The 15,322-nt window shown below is 46.4% G+C and overlaps 1 protein-coding gene across 1 annotated transcript in view; it reads left to right on the forward strand.

The window, feature by feature from the left end:
• Pkd1l1 (polycystin 1 like 1, transient receptor potential channel interacting) overlaps positions 1-15,322 on the forward strand; it is a 123,017-nt gene that overhangs the window by 27,132 nt on the left and 80,563 nt on the right. Inside the window, exons 7-13 of the mRNA XM_036201099.1 lie at positions 639-758; positions 1,189-1,357; positions 1,798-2,037; positions 3,484-3,616; positions 6,858-7,064; positions 10,476-10,657; positions 13,369-13,587. Of these exons, the coding sequence (XP_036056992.1) occupies positions 639-758; positions 1,189-1,357; positions 1,798-2,037; positions 3,484-3,616; positions 6,858-7,064; positions 10,476-10,657; positions 13,369-13,587 (1,270 nt within the window). The remainder of the gene's footprint in view (positions 1-638; positions 759-1,188; positions 1,358-1,797; positions 2,038-3,483; positions 3,617-6,857; positions 7,065-10,475; positions 10,658-13,368; positions 13,588-15,322) is intronic.

Below are 15,322 nucleotides of genomic sequence, written 5' to 3' on the forward strand. Positions count from 1 at the left end.
ATCAGGGGTTCTGAAGAAACAGTTGGGACACATTATAGTAGAGCCAGAGTGGAGCAGGAAGAGCCCTAATGTTCCATTCCTGTAGATGGATACAGGCTTATAAAAAGAGAACAGTCCAAAGAACTCATTCCTGAGAATCCATATTACTTATATCACATATGGACTGTAAGCATGACATGACACAGAGGGGGACTTTTAAACCTGCTAAGTGGCGCACTGTAACCAGCCAGCTGACCATTCGTATTGACTTGTCTTATCAAAACTTTGAGTAAAGGGGGCCATGTGTGCCTTTGCTAAGATTTAGAATTGGGTGATTTAGAAATCCTGTGCTAAAGATCAGTAATTGGACACCCTTGTGCAAATCCATAACTTTTCTTTCCATACATGTTGTAAAACCAGATTGTGATCAAGATTTTTAGTCATCATTAAGGAGAATATGCCAATCTTATTGGTGGGGCGCTTTTAAAAAGTATCTGTATGCAATCCATTTTATTTATGTTGTAGATAAACATTTTTCTTTATAAAAAGAAATTCATAAAAAAGCAATAATAATTTTTAAGCCCATCTCCTTTTTAATATCCCAAATGCGTGTGCGCATTTAAGTGGATTAAAATTTCTCCTGTCTTTTCTCATTTTAGGCACCATTGTGATGCATGGCTATTCGTCTGTTTCTTCATACAATGTGTCCTTTATTTCTCAGGAACAAGTGGGCAGCGGCCAGGCTTGGCTTGGTGTGACTGTTGAGTATAAGCTGCAGTGTATGTCTCTGTTTTAACTCTAGATATAGCCCTTCTGCCTTAGCAGCTCAGCCCAAGACCCTTCCTGTTGGTCCTTCAACTGGCTTTTGTATACATGCAGTTTGTTCTGGGACTTTCCTAGAAACAGTAGGCTCTGAGCTCCCACCAGAGTGTGGGAGATGGGGGACTATCATGTGGTCATCTGCTGCCCCCACTCCACCTCCATTCCATGCCTTTCAAGCACAATTCTCAAAGGAGATGGCCCTCAGACTTGGGCTCTACCTCCTGCTTGCGCCCCACAGATCTCCCTCACTCCCTGGCTTTACCTTACACTCATCTTCACAGGCTCATTCTGTGTTCATGCTTCAGTTAGATGGCGGTATTGGGGGTTCTCTGAGTGGCTTCCAGTCCTTTGTGCTGATGGACCCCTATCTTCCTCTCTTCATCACAGCTGTGTCTATCCATACCAATGGAACTGTGTTTGCTGCAGACACGAACATCACATTTGTGGCTGTTACCAATGAAACTATACCCCTGGAGTTTGCATGGCATTTTGGAGATGACCCGCCAGTGAGGACAACTTCCAGAAGCATTAGAAGAAGGCTGAGCATCCCTCAGTGGTCTGTCAATATGCTCTTTAGTGGTGATACAGCCAATGGTCAGGATAAAGATCACCCAGGCGCTATCACAACAGTTTTATTGGTGCTTACATTATACCCAGCTCCTAAGCACTTCTGTGTATTTAGCTTAGCCATAACATGTAAAAGAAGAGGGCCTCACCTCCCCCAGTGTACACTAAATTCAAATCTCATCTCAGCCCTCAGTATAATCTAGACTGAATTTCCTGTAGAGAAGGGTGAGGTGCTCACCTCATTTAGACCCATGAACTAGATAATGAGAAAGGGGATCTTCAGAAGAATTCCCTCCATCTTGGCTTTGATAACTACCTCATTGGATAATGCCCAAAACTTAAACTTCCAGCTCTTTTTCTTTCTGCTGAAGTGATGTGGAGATTCTCTCCAGCTTTGTGTTCTCATCTTGCCTTGTACCCCATCCTCAGGTACCATGTGATGGTCAAGGCCACCAGCAGGATTGGCAGTGTGGTCTCTGAGTCCCACCTCATCAGGGTACAGAAGAAGATCACGGCCAATCGGCTCATGTCCACTGCCTCAGCCCTGGTAAATGCCAATGTGTCCTTTGAGTGCAGGCTCAACTTTGGCACTGACGTGGCCTACTTGTGGAACTTTGGGGATGGGACCACTGAGCTTGGCAGCAGCTCCTCCAGCCATGTCTATAGCAGGTGAGCCATGAAGGACAGGTGACAGCTGACTGCGTGGCGTGTGGGGATGCCTTCTGGGGGACCGATGCTGAAAACCCCATAGCCAGGCTGGCGGGCGATGCAAATGACAAATGTGAATGGAAACCTGCCAGGCCTGGCTAGGGCTCTCGGGGAGCTTGCAGTCCAGGGAGAGGAGGCAAATGGAGGCCTTCATTCCCGGGAGTTCCGTCAGCAAAGAAGGTGTGGGGCGCAGAGGGCACAACCCACACATGTGGCTTTGTAGATGGAGGAACCATACTCAGGCATTTGCGTATTTGCGAATGACCGGAAGGGGAACTTCCAGCAGGAAGTCCCTAGAGGGAAAGTGGGGATGGGGAACCAACAGAGACCCAAGACAAGGGCATCAGTGGGAGAGGCCTGCAGTAGCAGGTGGGTATGATTGGGAGAGGAGGTAGACGGGGGAGGGGGGGGGGGGGGGGGGGGGGGGTGTAGATGAAACTGTAAGGGCTCCGAGGACACGCTACAATGGGTCTCTGTCTGAAGGTAGAGTATGAATAGTTCAACCCTCTGCTTACCCGGAGCAAGGCATTATGGGGATCGTCGTGTGTCACTTAATCACCAGAGGAGCTCTGAGAAGGCATTATTTGTTGGTTCCGTTAGTGTGCAACTGTCATAAGTGTGTTTACACAAACTTAGATGCCGTAGATCTTACATCGTGTCTGATGCATTCAAGAGAGGATGTAAATATTAGATGCAGAAAGCCACTGTCAGGTAATGTTGTTTTATAGGAAACATTTCTTTGTGTAAGTAGGTGTACATTCTCTGAAAGCTATAGTTTATAAATATATAAACCAACCACATAGCTATTTTTGTCATCTTCCGTATACTGGCCATCATTGTTTGTCATGAGCTGCCTAATTCACACAATCCTCCTTTGCTACTTCTCTCTGTAGCCAGAACCTTCCATTCTGCCCAGGGGCTGGATGAAGGTGCAGGTTTGAAACCCATTCTGTTCCCTTTTAGTCCTCCCAACCCTAAGGATGGTTCAGGAAATCTGACTGCTAGAATCAGAAGATGTGTCCAGAGACCCAGAGTTCCAGTCAGGAATGTCCATCGTTAGAAAAAAATTGAGGCCCAACCTTTGAGTGGCCCTATGGTCAGCAGCAAACTGGGTCGTGGCTACTGGGAACAGCAGGCCCTTGCCTGAGTGTGATGTTGTTCGGAGCGTGTAACTACCAGTTGACTGGCATGGGGCTTTATCCACGCAGGATGGGCACTCCACCAAGCAGGCGGAGGACAGCCTCTGTGGAGATCACCTTCACGACTCAGGCCTCTCTGACCCTGCTCTTTGGGTTCACTTGCCGTGAGATAGAATAACCACAGGTCACAGATGTTTATAAAGAGGGAATGAGGACCAATGCACCACAACCTTGATCTCTTCATGCCTCTGCTCTTCCACCCTTCCAGGGAGGGAGAGTTTACAGTTGAAGTCCTTGCCTTCAATAACATCAGCTCGGCCGTCCTAAGAAAACCCCTTTTCATTGTGCATGAGCCTTGCCAACCACCTCCGGTGAAGAACATGGGGCCTAAGAAGGTGCAGGTAGGGCTGCTTCCAAACGCTGAGCTCGCTGGGGAATGAAGGGGGCTTTGTTGAATTTGTCCCGCTGTGTTCACACAATGGAGTTCCTGTGAGGACTCTGAAGTGGGGTCCCTGAGCAGGGAAAGCCGGGCTTGGGAGGGAGGCTTGGCTTCTACTGGGTGAATAAGCCTTTTATTTACCTATATGACTGACGTTCAGCGCAGCTTGCTTTGAGTAGCTTTTTTCTTTTCTTTCTTTTTTGATTATATATAGAGTTATGGCATTTTCAGTCAAATGGAAAATTGACACCAAAATGAAATGACCAATTATATACTGAGTACTAACTACAGAGTAGGAAAAAAAAAAAAAAACAGGCTGCCTTTGATTTCTTCCGCTCCTTTGAGGGCTTTGATTTCAAGCGGTTTTACTTTCAGGTCAAAGGTGTTCAGCCTGACACTTGGGAATCCAAATTCGCTGCCGAGCGTTGGCCAAAATACTTTCTCTGATGGATCAGCTGCCAGCTCTATGCTTCTCAGGTCCCAGCAGCCTCAGAGTGCAGTGGACTTCAAAGAGAGTATGGGGTTGCCCTGGGCAGGCTGTGGCCTTCAGATGTCCATGTCCCTGGAGGCAAGACCTCTGTTGCTCTCGAGACCAGCATTCCGTGATGCCAGGCTGTTCTGTGCTCTCTGTGTGAGGGATGGACCAAAATGAGGGGTTCCAGGGAAAGATCACAGCTCACAAGGCTCCGGCTGGAATTCTTGCTCTGTGGCAAAGCCATTATTGTCCTTTGATTTTGTTTTGTTTTAAGGAATATTTTTTATTATTGTTGTCTTATTTCATTTATCTTTATTTTATTTTGAGATTGGGTATCTCTATTTAGCCCAGGCTGTCCTTGAATTCGTTGCGTTACCCAGGCTATCCCAACACTGTGTTTTCCTACCTCGGCTTCTTATATGCTGGGCTCACACTCCCACACATGGATCTATTGTTTATTTGTTTTAATTTATACTTACTTTCAACAGATACATAGAAATAAATATTGTACAAATAAAGGAGCTTAGTTTTTAATTTGTAAAACATTTCATTTGAGTTTTTCTATAAGAAAGGAAAACAATATCGATGACTCCATTTGTTTTTTATACTTGTGTTTTCTAAAGGTATAAAGAAAAAATGGAATTGTACAAGATCCAAACAGCAGGGGATAGATGTATTTATTTTAAATGTTTTTCTATTGCTTAAAACATTATCATTATTATTTTAAAATTATGTGAGTGTATGGATATGTGCACATGAGTGCAGGTGCTTGAACAGGCCAGCAGAGGGCATCAGATACCCTGGAGCTGGAGTTATAGGAGGATGTGTTCCATGTGTTGCATGAGTACTAGGAAGAAAACTCAGTTCCTCTGTAAGAGCAGAAAATACTCTTAACCCCTGAGCCCTTTCTCCAGCTCCCTGCTATTGTTTTGTTATATGTGGAGAGAGAGAGAGAGTGAGAGAGAGAGAGAGAGAGAGAGAGTGAGTCACAGTTTTGAATATGTGTGTTTATCACAAAATTTGAATCATTGTGTTATAGCATGAACACTGTCCCTTATTACATCATCTCGATTACTGATTTTTAATGGTGGCATATACTGGATCATATGTACACATTCTACACCGCTTCCCAGTGTCTTTATTACTGAACTTTGATTATTCTTAACTTCCTAATATTACAAGTAGCATGTGGCCCTCTGTGCGCACATCTTTAGCCTGAAATGCTTTGGTGCACACATTTTTCTTCATGTCCTTAGTATCTCCATGTCACAGAGCCGAGGGACAGAATGCCTCTCTTGAAAAATTTGTGTCTCCCAGGTGCTACTGTGCACCCCAGTTTGTCAGCATGCACAGCCAACTCCTACTCCAATTAAAACTGTATAGTTTTAATGTATTCATCATCTTGACTATGTATATAAGGTCTGAAAATTGAGAGTATTACAATTTGCCATTGCCTGCATGAGTCTGGAAGCCTTGTTGCAAGTCCTATAATAAAATCAGGTAGAGTAGAAACAATGAGAAGGACTGAAGAGTGAGTTAAATGGTGTAGAAAACTCAAAAGGTAAATTTTCCATTTATAAGACTAGTAAGTTCTTTCTTTTCCTGTTTTAACTAGTTTTTTCTAGTCTTTATATCATTTGTTTTCTTTATAATAAACTATATTTCAACTAAACTTTAAGATTAAATGTCCCAGTCAGTAGTGAGAGGAGGCAGACAATACCTTCTTTTACCTTTAGATACATTTTGTTAAAAATTTTCCATATATTTTATTTTGATCATATTCTCCCCCCACCACCACCCTGCTCCTTCCAGACCCTCCCCATCTCCCTACTCACCCAACTTCATTTTCTCTCTCTCAAAAACAACTAGAAAACAACAAAAATCAAAACATCTGAACGAAAAAAAATCAATAACAAAAAAGATATTAAAAAGAAACAAAAATTCGGAGACTGTTTTGCGTTGGCCAACTACTCCTGAGCATGGGGCTTGCCCTGGGGTGCGGTCCTATGAGGAGACAAAGGGGAGCTGAAACAGGAGGATTAAATGGGGGAGGAAATGTGATGGCTGGGTAAAAGAGGGGATATGGGGAAGGACAACTAACATTATAGTTGCTGCATTCTTCAAAATCCCACTTCTCCAGAGATTTTTCTTTCCAATTAAATGGAACTACCTCCAGAGGGCGCCCTTGCACCTAGCATCAGCCCAAGAACAGGAGGGGGGTCCTGGTTGGACAGTCTCCCTCCTAAGGTTGGCTCCCCTGGAATGCTTTCCCACATTCAGGAACAAATCCCAAAGTTGGGCCAGGATGTTGAGGGGCAGATTATAGCTAGTTCCAGGGCATGGGGGAGAAGGCATAAAGATCTTGGTAAGAACAGCACAGCTCTGAGTACTATAAATACACAGATAACAGATAAACAATGAAATGAAAGTCTAATGTAAGTGAATCTAGTAGCCTTTTCCTTTGACATTTTCCCATCAGTTTCATGCCTGAAAGGTTGTTTTTTCCTGTTATGAGGATGTAAATATAAATCCTTTTCTTGTTTTTTTATATTTTCAGTGTTTCCTTTTGTCTGTAAAATAAGTGCACTATTGCTATCGAAAGCCCAGTTCCAGGTCCCCTCCTGCAGTTTCGCAGACCAATGGTTGACGGTTCACAAGTGACAGTCCCCAACTGTACCCTCGGGGTTGGTGGCCATTGGCTGACATGACCTCTCCTGTCAATTCGCAGATATGGAGATCTCAGCCCCTCAGACTGGGAGTGACATTTGAAGCTGCAGTCCTCTGTAACATTTCCCGAGGGCTTTCCTACACCTGGAGCATTGTGGATGCTGAGGCAACTGCTGTCACCCTCCCTGCTGCTGTCAACACCCACAGACAGACCGTCATGCTCCCGAGCTACAGCCTGGAGTGTGGGAACTACACCGCTGTGGCCAAGGTGGGCTCGCTCACAGTTCCTCAAGCCCTGTCAAGCCAACCCACCCTTTCCACAAGCCCCAGAGAATGAAAGGGAGGTCTTTTCATTTTGTCTTCGTTTGGTTTGATTTGGTTGGTTGTTTGTTTTAAAAGTGTGGGTAAGATTTTAAGAGAGCTCTTTTATTTCAGCTAGAAAAGTGACTCCGTGGAGAACATTAGCTGTATTGTGCAAGCAAGAGAAACTGAGTTCAAATACCCGACACCTATGTAAAACAGGCAGGCATGGCAATGTGAACTTGTAACCCCAGTATTTGTAGAGAGAGGCAAAGACAGATGAATCACTCACTGTCTAAACTGGTGCATGTAACACACACACACACACACACACACACACACACACACACACACACACACACACACACACACACCTGTTAATTTCCCCAGAGAATATATGTTCTAATGTTGGCCAAGTAATCAATGAAAATCTACTTTTTTTAAAGACACCTTTCCTGTGCACCTACTTTGAATAAACCCTGTGCTGATGGAGGGATGGAAGGATATTGATTTAGAGGAGAAGAACGGAAGATGTCCACCAGAGGGCAGGGCCATGAGAGAAGTATCTAGCGTGACCCTCAGCCAGTTCTATGTTTAGGGCTGGAAAATGATATAGAATCACATGGGGTAGAAAAGGGAAGTCATCACTCTGAGTGGCTTCATGAAGGAAGGCCCTGAACAGTGTTCACAAATGTAGAAACAGGACAGAGTGGCCACAGGTTGGCCTTGTGCAGTGATTAGAATCAGAAAGAAGGCCCTGAGGTCAGATTATAGTGAAGTGGGAAGACCAGGATGAGGAAGTGCTCTTTGGGACCCAAATCTCTGCAATGGGGTGGGGGGTGTTTTCACTAGATGGGGCACCTAGTCCCACTGAGGACTGGTCCTAGCCCAGGTCTCAGGGAGCTCATCAGAAAGTACCCAAACACCCGACTTACCTTTGTATCCCTCAAAAAACAAGTCTACTGGGCCTGTTTGGCGTTGTGAACAGGGGCTCATTTTCTCACTCTTCTGTGATGATCTTGTTAAGAACCAGATGCTAACAACTGGCTGGGTGACACAGGGCCATAGTTTATGCTCTGAGAGGCACTGTGTTAGTTGTAGGTGGCAGAAAAATCCTGCTTCTAAGCAGGATGTATAGTTCTCTTTGGAAATACTGACTGAGAGTTAGCAGATTTTATTTTCATGAGAGCAGATGCCTAGAGTGAAGTCTTCAGGTCACCCTGATCCTGTCATAGTCTAGAGGAAGCTCCCAGGTCTCTGTGGGAACTGGCCCTTATCAGCCCTCATGTGTTGGTGCCCTGGTAGGAACATGGGAAGGTGGAGAATGTTCCTTGGTGGTGCCTGAGACAGCTTGCCTTCTCAGACAAACCCCATACTGGTGTGAACTTGGCTTTGCCGATGGCTAAGTACTGATGTCACTTTTAGAAGACATCACCATTATTTTTGGACTCTTCATTAATAGCAGGTCAGAAGGAAAGAGGTTGAAGCCAAGAGGTCCCCTTCTGTACATGTCAGGAGACTGTGGGTCTGGGATTATAGCCAAGGAGATGGGTAAAATGCTGAATGAATAAGCCCAGGCTCTCATATAGCTGCTAGAAGGGTGAGGGGTCATGGCTAGGGCCAGTACCCATCCCTTATTCACTATCTGTTGCCACATGTGCTCATTAGCTGTATCCGACTCTCTAGCAGGTGCCCTGTCTATGTCTCCGATTTGGAGACCCTCTCATGAAGCATTTTTCTGCCTGCTCTCATTGGTTTGTGATACTCGGGTGTCAGACCTCAGGTTCTGCCCCTGACACCAGGGCCCCTTCCACAGCAGCTCCACATTGAGCTACTGGCCTTTGCAGACATGACAGCTGCTCAGAACTTGCTCACTGCTGCAGTGTGTAGCAAGAACAGGCTGGGGTTGAAGAGCAGGCTAGGGTGTACGAGGATGCTTCAGCTGCACATTGGTTACTTTTCTCATTGTGGCAAGATGCCAGACAAAGGCCACTAAAGTCGGGGTTGATTTGGGCTCTTAATGCAAGGATACAGTTCATCACAGTGGGGAGGTATATGACATGAGTGTGAAGCGGCTGGTCACATTGTATCCTCACTGGGAAAGCAGAGGCAGTGGAATGCTCTCTTTGCTCTCTCCTTGACACTCTTCCAGGATCAGTCTATGCCCTGCCTACAGTCAGGGTGGTCTTCTCTCCCCAGTTTGCCCTTTCTGGAAATACCCTCAGGAACACACTCCAGAGTGTTTCTGTGATGACTCTAAATCCAGTTCAGTTGATGATGAAGACTAATCCTCATGGCTGTATCATCTATCCATCATCTCTAGTCCTGCTCAGGGGAGTGGCCAGCAGGCTGCTCCAGTGACTGTGGAAAGGCAATCCAGAGTGGAAGCTGAAACCCAGAGAAAGGCACAGCAAATGTTGGATGTGTATTTTTTCCAAATAACATCAAGATTTTTAAAGAATACTTTGAATGCCTACCTTCCTTGCAACATGTTTTAGTCATTCTAAGCTTAAAACTATTCCTCCTACATTTAAATTACATTTCTCAGAGACCATTGTGTGTTTTACCCCCACCTCCTTGGCTGTCTCCTGAAATGCACAGAAGGGGAACCTCCTGGCTTCACTGCCAACCCCTTTCCTTGCTAATAGATGGAGAAAGGTAAAGGGAGCCAACAAATGCCAAGAGCATGGAGAAACTTACTGCTGGAAGCAGAGGTTTGAAAACTGCCAGCCATATGTACACAGGGAGCATGGGTATTTGAGTGATCACATCCATACGCTTTGTCTTACTTTGCTTTCTATGGCCCTGATAAACACCAAAACCAAAACCAAGTTGGGGAGGAAGGGTTTATCTGGCTTACATATCCTGAATCACAGACAGACCACTGAGGGAAGTCAAGGCAGGAACTCAAAGCAGAAACCTAGGGCAGAAACTGAAGGGGAGACTGTAGAGAAATACTGCTCACTTTTCCTGGCTCGTTCAGTTCACTTTCTTATACACCCCAGGACCACATGTCTAGGAATGGCACCACCCACAGTGGCCTGGGCCCTTCCACATCAATCACCACTCAAGAAAATGCTTCACAGGCTTGCCTATGGGCAAATCTGATGGGGGCATTTTCTCAGTTGAGGTTTCATCTTCTCCAATGACTCTAACTTGTGTCAAGTTGACAAAAATACTGATCAACACACACCTAGATAACTGTACACTTAGGCAGACTTAGATATTAAAAACATCCATGCTCTTTCCTTAGCCATATCCTCAGATGAACACTGTAGATGACTACTGTAGTTAGAGCTGAGGGCCAGTGTCACATGTATAGATCCAGAAAGCATCTGCTTTTCTCTTGGGTGATACCCTCTTGTCTTTGGTCTCTCAGGTTCAGATCAAGGGAAGCATGGTATATAACAACTACTGTGTTGGTGTGGAGGTTCGAGCCAGGGCTCCTGTCAGTGTCATCTCTGAAGGCACACACATCTTCATCCCCAGGTCCACCACAACCTCCATCACCCTCAGAGGGTTCCAGTCCTATGACCCTGACAGCCCAGGGGCCGCTCTCAGGTAAGAACACAGAGCTGTGAGGTCTCAGGCTCCTACTTCTTCAAACTCCGGCTCAGGAGAGTTAGTCTGGGAATTCTGCCAACATAGTTTGAGACATTTATGTATAGCAGCTTTCTTTAGTTGAAATGCTTTCTTTAGTCATTAGCCAATAGAGGAAAGGAGAGGAAAGTGTAAGTAACTTGTTTACGGTGATGCTTAGAAAGTGATATTGGAATGCACGGTGTAAATGTTCCCCTTTCCCTGGGCCTCCTTAGTCAGATGCCCTTGTGTGTGTGTTTGGGGGCGGGGGGCGGGGCAGAGCGCTGCCTGTAGTATAGTGTGGCTCTGATCTACAGCAGTCCCGGGCTCTGGCCCAACCAGCGGGCCTTTCCCAGTCTTCTGAGGTGGTCCCCTTTTTTCCAGCACTCACCCTCCACACAAGCAGCCCTCCCATAGCCTCAGACTCATGTCCTCCACCAATCTGCTCTATGCTGTACATGGCCACCACCTGTGCACCCCTTTCCTGTGCCTCAAATCACCCAGTCACAAACTCCACCTCTTCTCACTGCCCTGCCCCACCTCTGTCCAGGAAACAATTCTTTTTTTTTTTTTTTTAGTTAAAAATAATTTTTAGACACTATATTCTGATCATGGTTTCCCCTCCTTTGTATCATCCCAAATCCTTCACCCTCCCCACATATCCAACTCCATGCCCCTGCCCCTGTCTCTCAAACAAACAGGTAAATAAATCAGAACAAAAAAAAAAAAGAAAGAAAGAAAGAAAGAAAGAAAGAAAAAGCACAAGAAGCACATATATACACTAGCACACACACATACAAATAAAACCCATAGAAACACAAAATCAGAAACCATAACACACAAGCAAAAGCTCAGTTAAGTTAAAAAAAATTGTCCAAACAAAACAATATAAGACACACACCCCCCACACACACACACACACACACTCCAAAAATACCACTGAATTCATATTGTGTTGCCCATCTGCTGCTGCCCTTAAGTGTGGTTGTGTACACAGTGAGACTCCATGGGAGGAAACTGAAGGCCCCCCTTTGAGCATTTGTCCATTGGAGATAGCTTCTTGGTTGGGATGGGGGTTCATGTCCATTTCCATCTCTTAGTGCTGGGACCCCAAGGAAACATTTCTTCTGGTCACTCAGACCAAAACTTTCCTCAGAGTCTTCAGCTTCTTTCTCTCTCACACTTTGTGTCTCCTCTGTCAGGAAATCTCATTAGGTCTCCCATGGGAACCAGCGCCCCCCACTGCCCCTGCATCACCTGGGTGGAGTCACCAGGGCCTCAGCTTAAGTCCATCCTCAACTGCAGCCAATCCTCCAAGACAAGATGGAGTTTTCTAGAAAAAGTTAGATGCCCTTACTTGCCTGCTCTGACCTTCATCACACCCATTTGACTCAGAGGGGAAGCCACTGTCCTGTCGGTAGCGATTCCTGTCTTACACCTTCTCCCCACTCATGTGGCTGCTGTTCTTGACCCTCCTTCATTGAGTTTAAGTTCAGAGCAGCAGGACTCTCACTGGATATAATACCCTCGTGCCTGACAGTAGAGAAGTTCCTTTGTTGTTGGAGCCCCTGCTGTGACTCTGTGTGTCTGCCACACCCAAGTGTGGGATTTGGTGCTTCTTAGTGCATTGGAGGTGAGAGGTGCCCTTCCCCACTCCAGCTATGTACATGCTGAAGACACAGCTCTCAGCTACCAGTTCTTCACCCCCAAGCCAGACAGACCAAGGCTGTGTCTCCATCATCTTCACACCGTCAACTATTAGGACTCCTCATAGTGCCTGAAAACGAGAGTTCAGTGCCTCCTGCTGCATGTGCTTCTGGGCAGTAAGGAATCTTTTGGGGGAATTATGGGACAGTTTCTCTGTCCAGCTTGAGAACTGCACTGGACACTGAGTTCTGTTGTGCCCCAGGGATGTCTCTTCCTAGCGGAGGTTAAGAGGCTGCTGCTGTACCACCTCAGAATGCAGTACCTGCAGGCTAAACATGGAAATGGACTTTTAAGGCTCAACAGCAGTTCAGGTTTAAGTGACACTTAGGGAAGCAGGTTGCCATGGTGCCAGGTTGCCATGTTTTCCTGCCTGCCGCATGCCTTTAAACATGCTCTGTGGATTAAGATCTGCTCAAAGCTGGGGTGATGCTGTCTCCCATTCCACCCTGATGGTGCAACCATCTTCGTCTTGTGGCTCAAGCAATTATCATGTTACAGAGATGGTGAGGTGGAAAGAGAACCAGCCCGAGGTTCCTGCTGGCCCCACTTTTCACCAGCTCTGAGCAAAACAGGGCAGCTCCCCAAGGCCTCTACCAAAGTGTTTCCTTCCTAAATGTGGGATAGTGTGACCTTCCTGTCTTTCCGTGTGGTGTTGTCTCAAAGACAGAGATGCAGCGCTGGCAGAGTCAGCGTGTGGGAGTCCTAGGAATTGCAGGGCTGTGTTGCTTATGAGCAGGGGGGGTCACCACACACAGGGAGGGGAAGGAGTGGACAGAGTGGCTCCAGGGCCAGGGTGCAAGACACAAGGCAGCAGGAAGCAGAACTCTAGGTGGAGTACAGTGGTCTTTGTGCCAGGGAGTGGGAGAGACAGGACCAGCTCCTGTGTCACTGATGTCAAGGAATGACGGGTATCATTTCTTCCCAGCCACATGTGCCTTTAACACACAGCGATGCTGACCTCGCCCCTCCAATGGCTTCTTCAATAGGTATCACTGGACCTGTACTGCAGCCAGCTTGCCAAGGTCCTGCTTTGAGGACTCTACTCCATACCAAGTGGACACTCAGGCCCCTGCCATTTCCTTCCCAGCAAAATGGCTCAGTGAATGCTGTGACCAGTTCCTTGTGACACTGACAGTCTCCAGCAATGGACAGAACTCTTCTCAGGCCATGATATTCCTGTCCACCCATCCTGACCCAGACTTCAGGTAGTACCCTTGCCCTGGTCAAATGTAGCTGAGCACTCTGGCTGGTGGTAGCAGCTTGAAAGGAGTCTGTGTCCATGGAGATCAGTGTAAAGTTAGGCCATGTGGGGACCACGCCACTAAGGAAGAAGAAGGTGGTGGCCAGGGAGGGGCTAGTGTCTTGGATAGCTCTGCTGTCTCTTGGGCTAACAGTGACACATCAGTCACTCTAAATGATGTTGGCATTGGGTCCGTCCTGTTACAGCACCCATCCCCAAGATGGAAGACCAATGCTTGAGGATGATGTTAGAGGGTGGCAAGACAATCTGATTTCCAGACTTGGGAGTATTCTGGGGATTGCAGAACTGAAGGGATGAAAGTGTGGGTTCAGTTGTGACATCTTGGAGCATCAGGGATTACAAAGAGATGCTAAGAACCCATAAGCTCTTCATCACCAAGGCTACCAAAGTACTCATGTGTACAGCCCCAGAGATCAAAAGCAGGTACCAGGACTTGAGTTGAACATCCAGGATATGCAAGAACATAAAAGCCTCTGGGTTCCTCCCTTCAAGGTCTAGGTTATATGGGATTGAACAGGGGCTGGATTCCAGCGGAACCAACTTTAGGGATAGCACACAATTTACACATTCCTAAGACTAGCACACCTGAACATTTACAAATAGTTTATTTCTGGGATGTTTCAGATATTGATTGATTGCAAGTAACTGAAACTATGGACAACAACTACTGCATACATGTGTTCACACACACCCTCACACAGAGGCACACACAAATGTGTGACAGGCTGATTCCCTTTGAGGAAGCAGCAGACCTGCCCTGCCCTGGTCCTTCTTGACTCCTCCACTTAGAAAGTCTCCTCTGTACTGAGCCTTTTAAAGAGTCCTCACATCCTATAGGAAAGGAATCTACATGACGAGGCCCAATACAGTCCCTCACACCACCTGTCCCAAAGAACCAGAGTTCATAAAATGCTCTTTGGGACTCGGCCCTGGGCCAGCAAAGAGCCTGGAGAGATTGCCAGGGTCTAGCTATAGTGACTCAGAAACATGTGTATGAAATGTGGGACTGTGTAAGGTATAGTCCCTGTGGGCATTTAATGTCATTAAATTGTTAGCAATCCACGGAATCAGCTTAATGATCAAAGGAATTTATTTGGAGGTAAACTTACAACCATGGGAGATTTATTGCAGGGTTTGGGAAAGCTGAGCTACAGTGCCATGCTGAACAGCTTGGTCTGAGATCTTCAACATCCAAAACCATGAGGTAGCCAAGAGAGAGAGCATATGTGCATCCCAGGTTTTAAGGGTCCCCTTTAAGGACAGGTACTTTAAGGTCACAGGCAGGTGTAACAGCTGCAGCTGCCTCACTAGGGGCGGTTCTTCAGGGCATGGCTCAAACAGCTACCCACTACAGACATTGTGAGAGGCAAAGCTGAGCCAGATGGCTGTGGCAAAGGCAGATGTCTTGGAAAGGCCCAGGTGTGAGTGGTTTGTAGCTGGAATCAATCATGTGGTGAAAAGGTAAAGAGATAACTCAGGTATTGACTTCTGCATTTGGACAGCATGGCCAGAGCTGAGGCTGAGTGACAGAGAGAATAAAACTCAGCACTATTTGACACGAAGTCTCACAGCTTCCCTGAACTTGGGGAGGTGTGGATATGCTCGTCTGGTGAATTAGGTCAAATCATGCTGTGTGAAGTGTGGAAGCTGGTCACATGGTCTGTGCTCCCCTACACAGG

This window comes from Onychomys torridus, chromosome 10 (genome assembly GCF_903995425.1).
Source record: "Onychomys torridus chromosome 10, mOncTor1.1, whole genome shotgun sequence".
Lineage (NCBI taxonomy): Eukaryota > Metazoa > Chordata > Mammalia > Rodentia > Cricetidae > Onychomys > Onychomys torridus.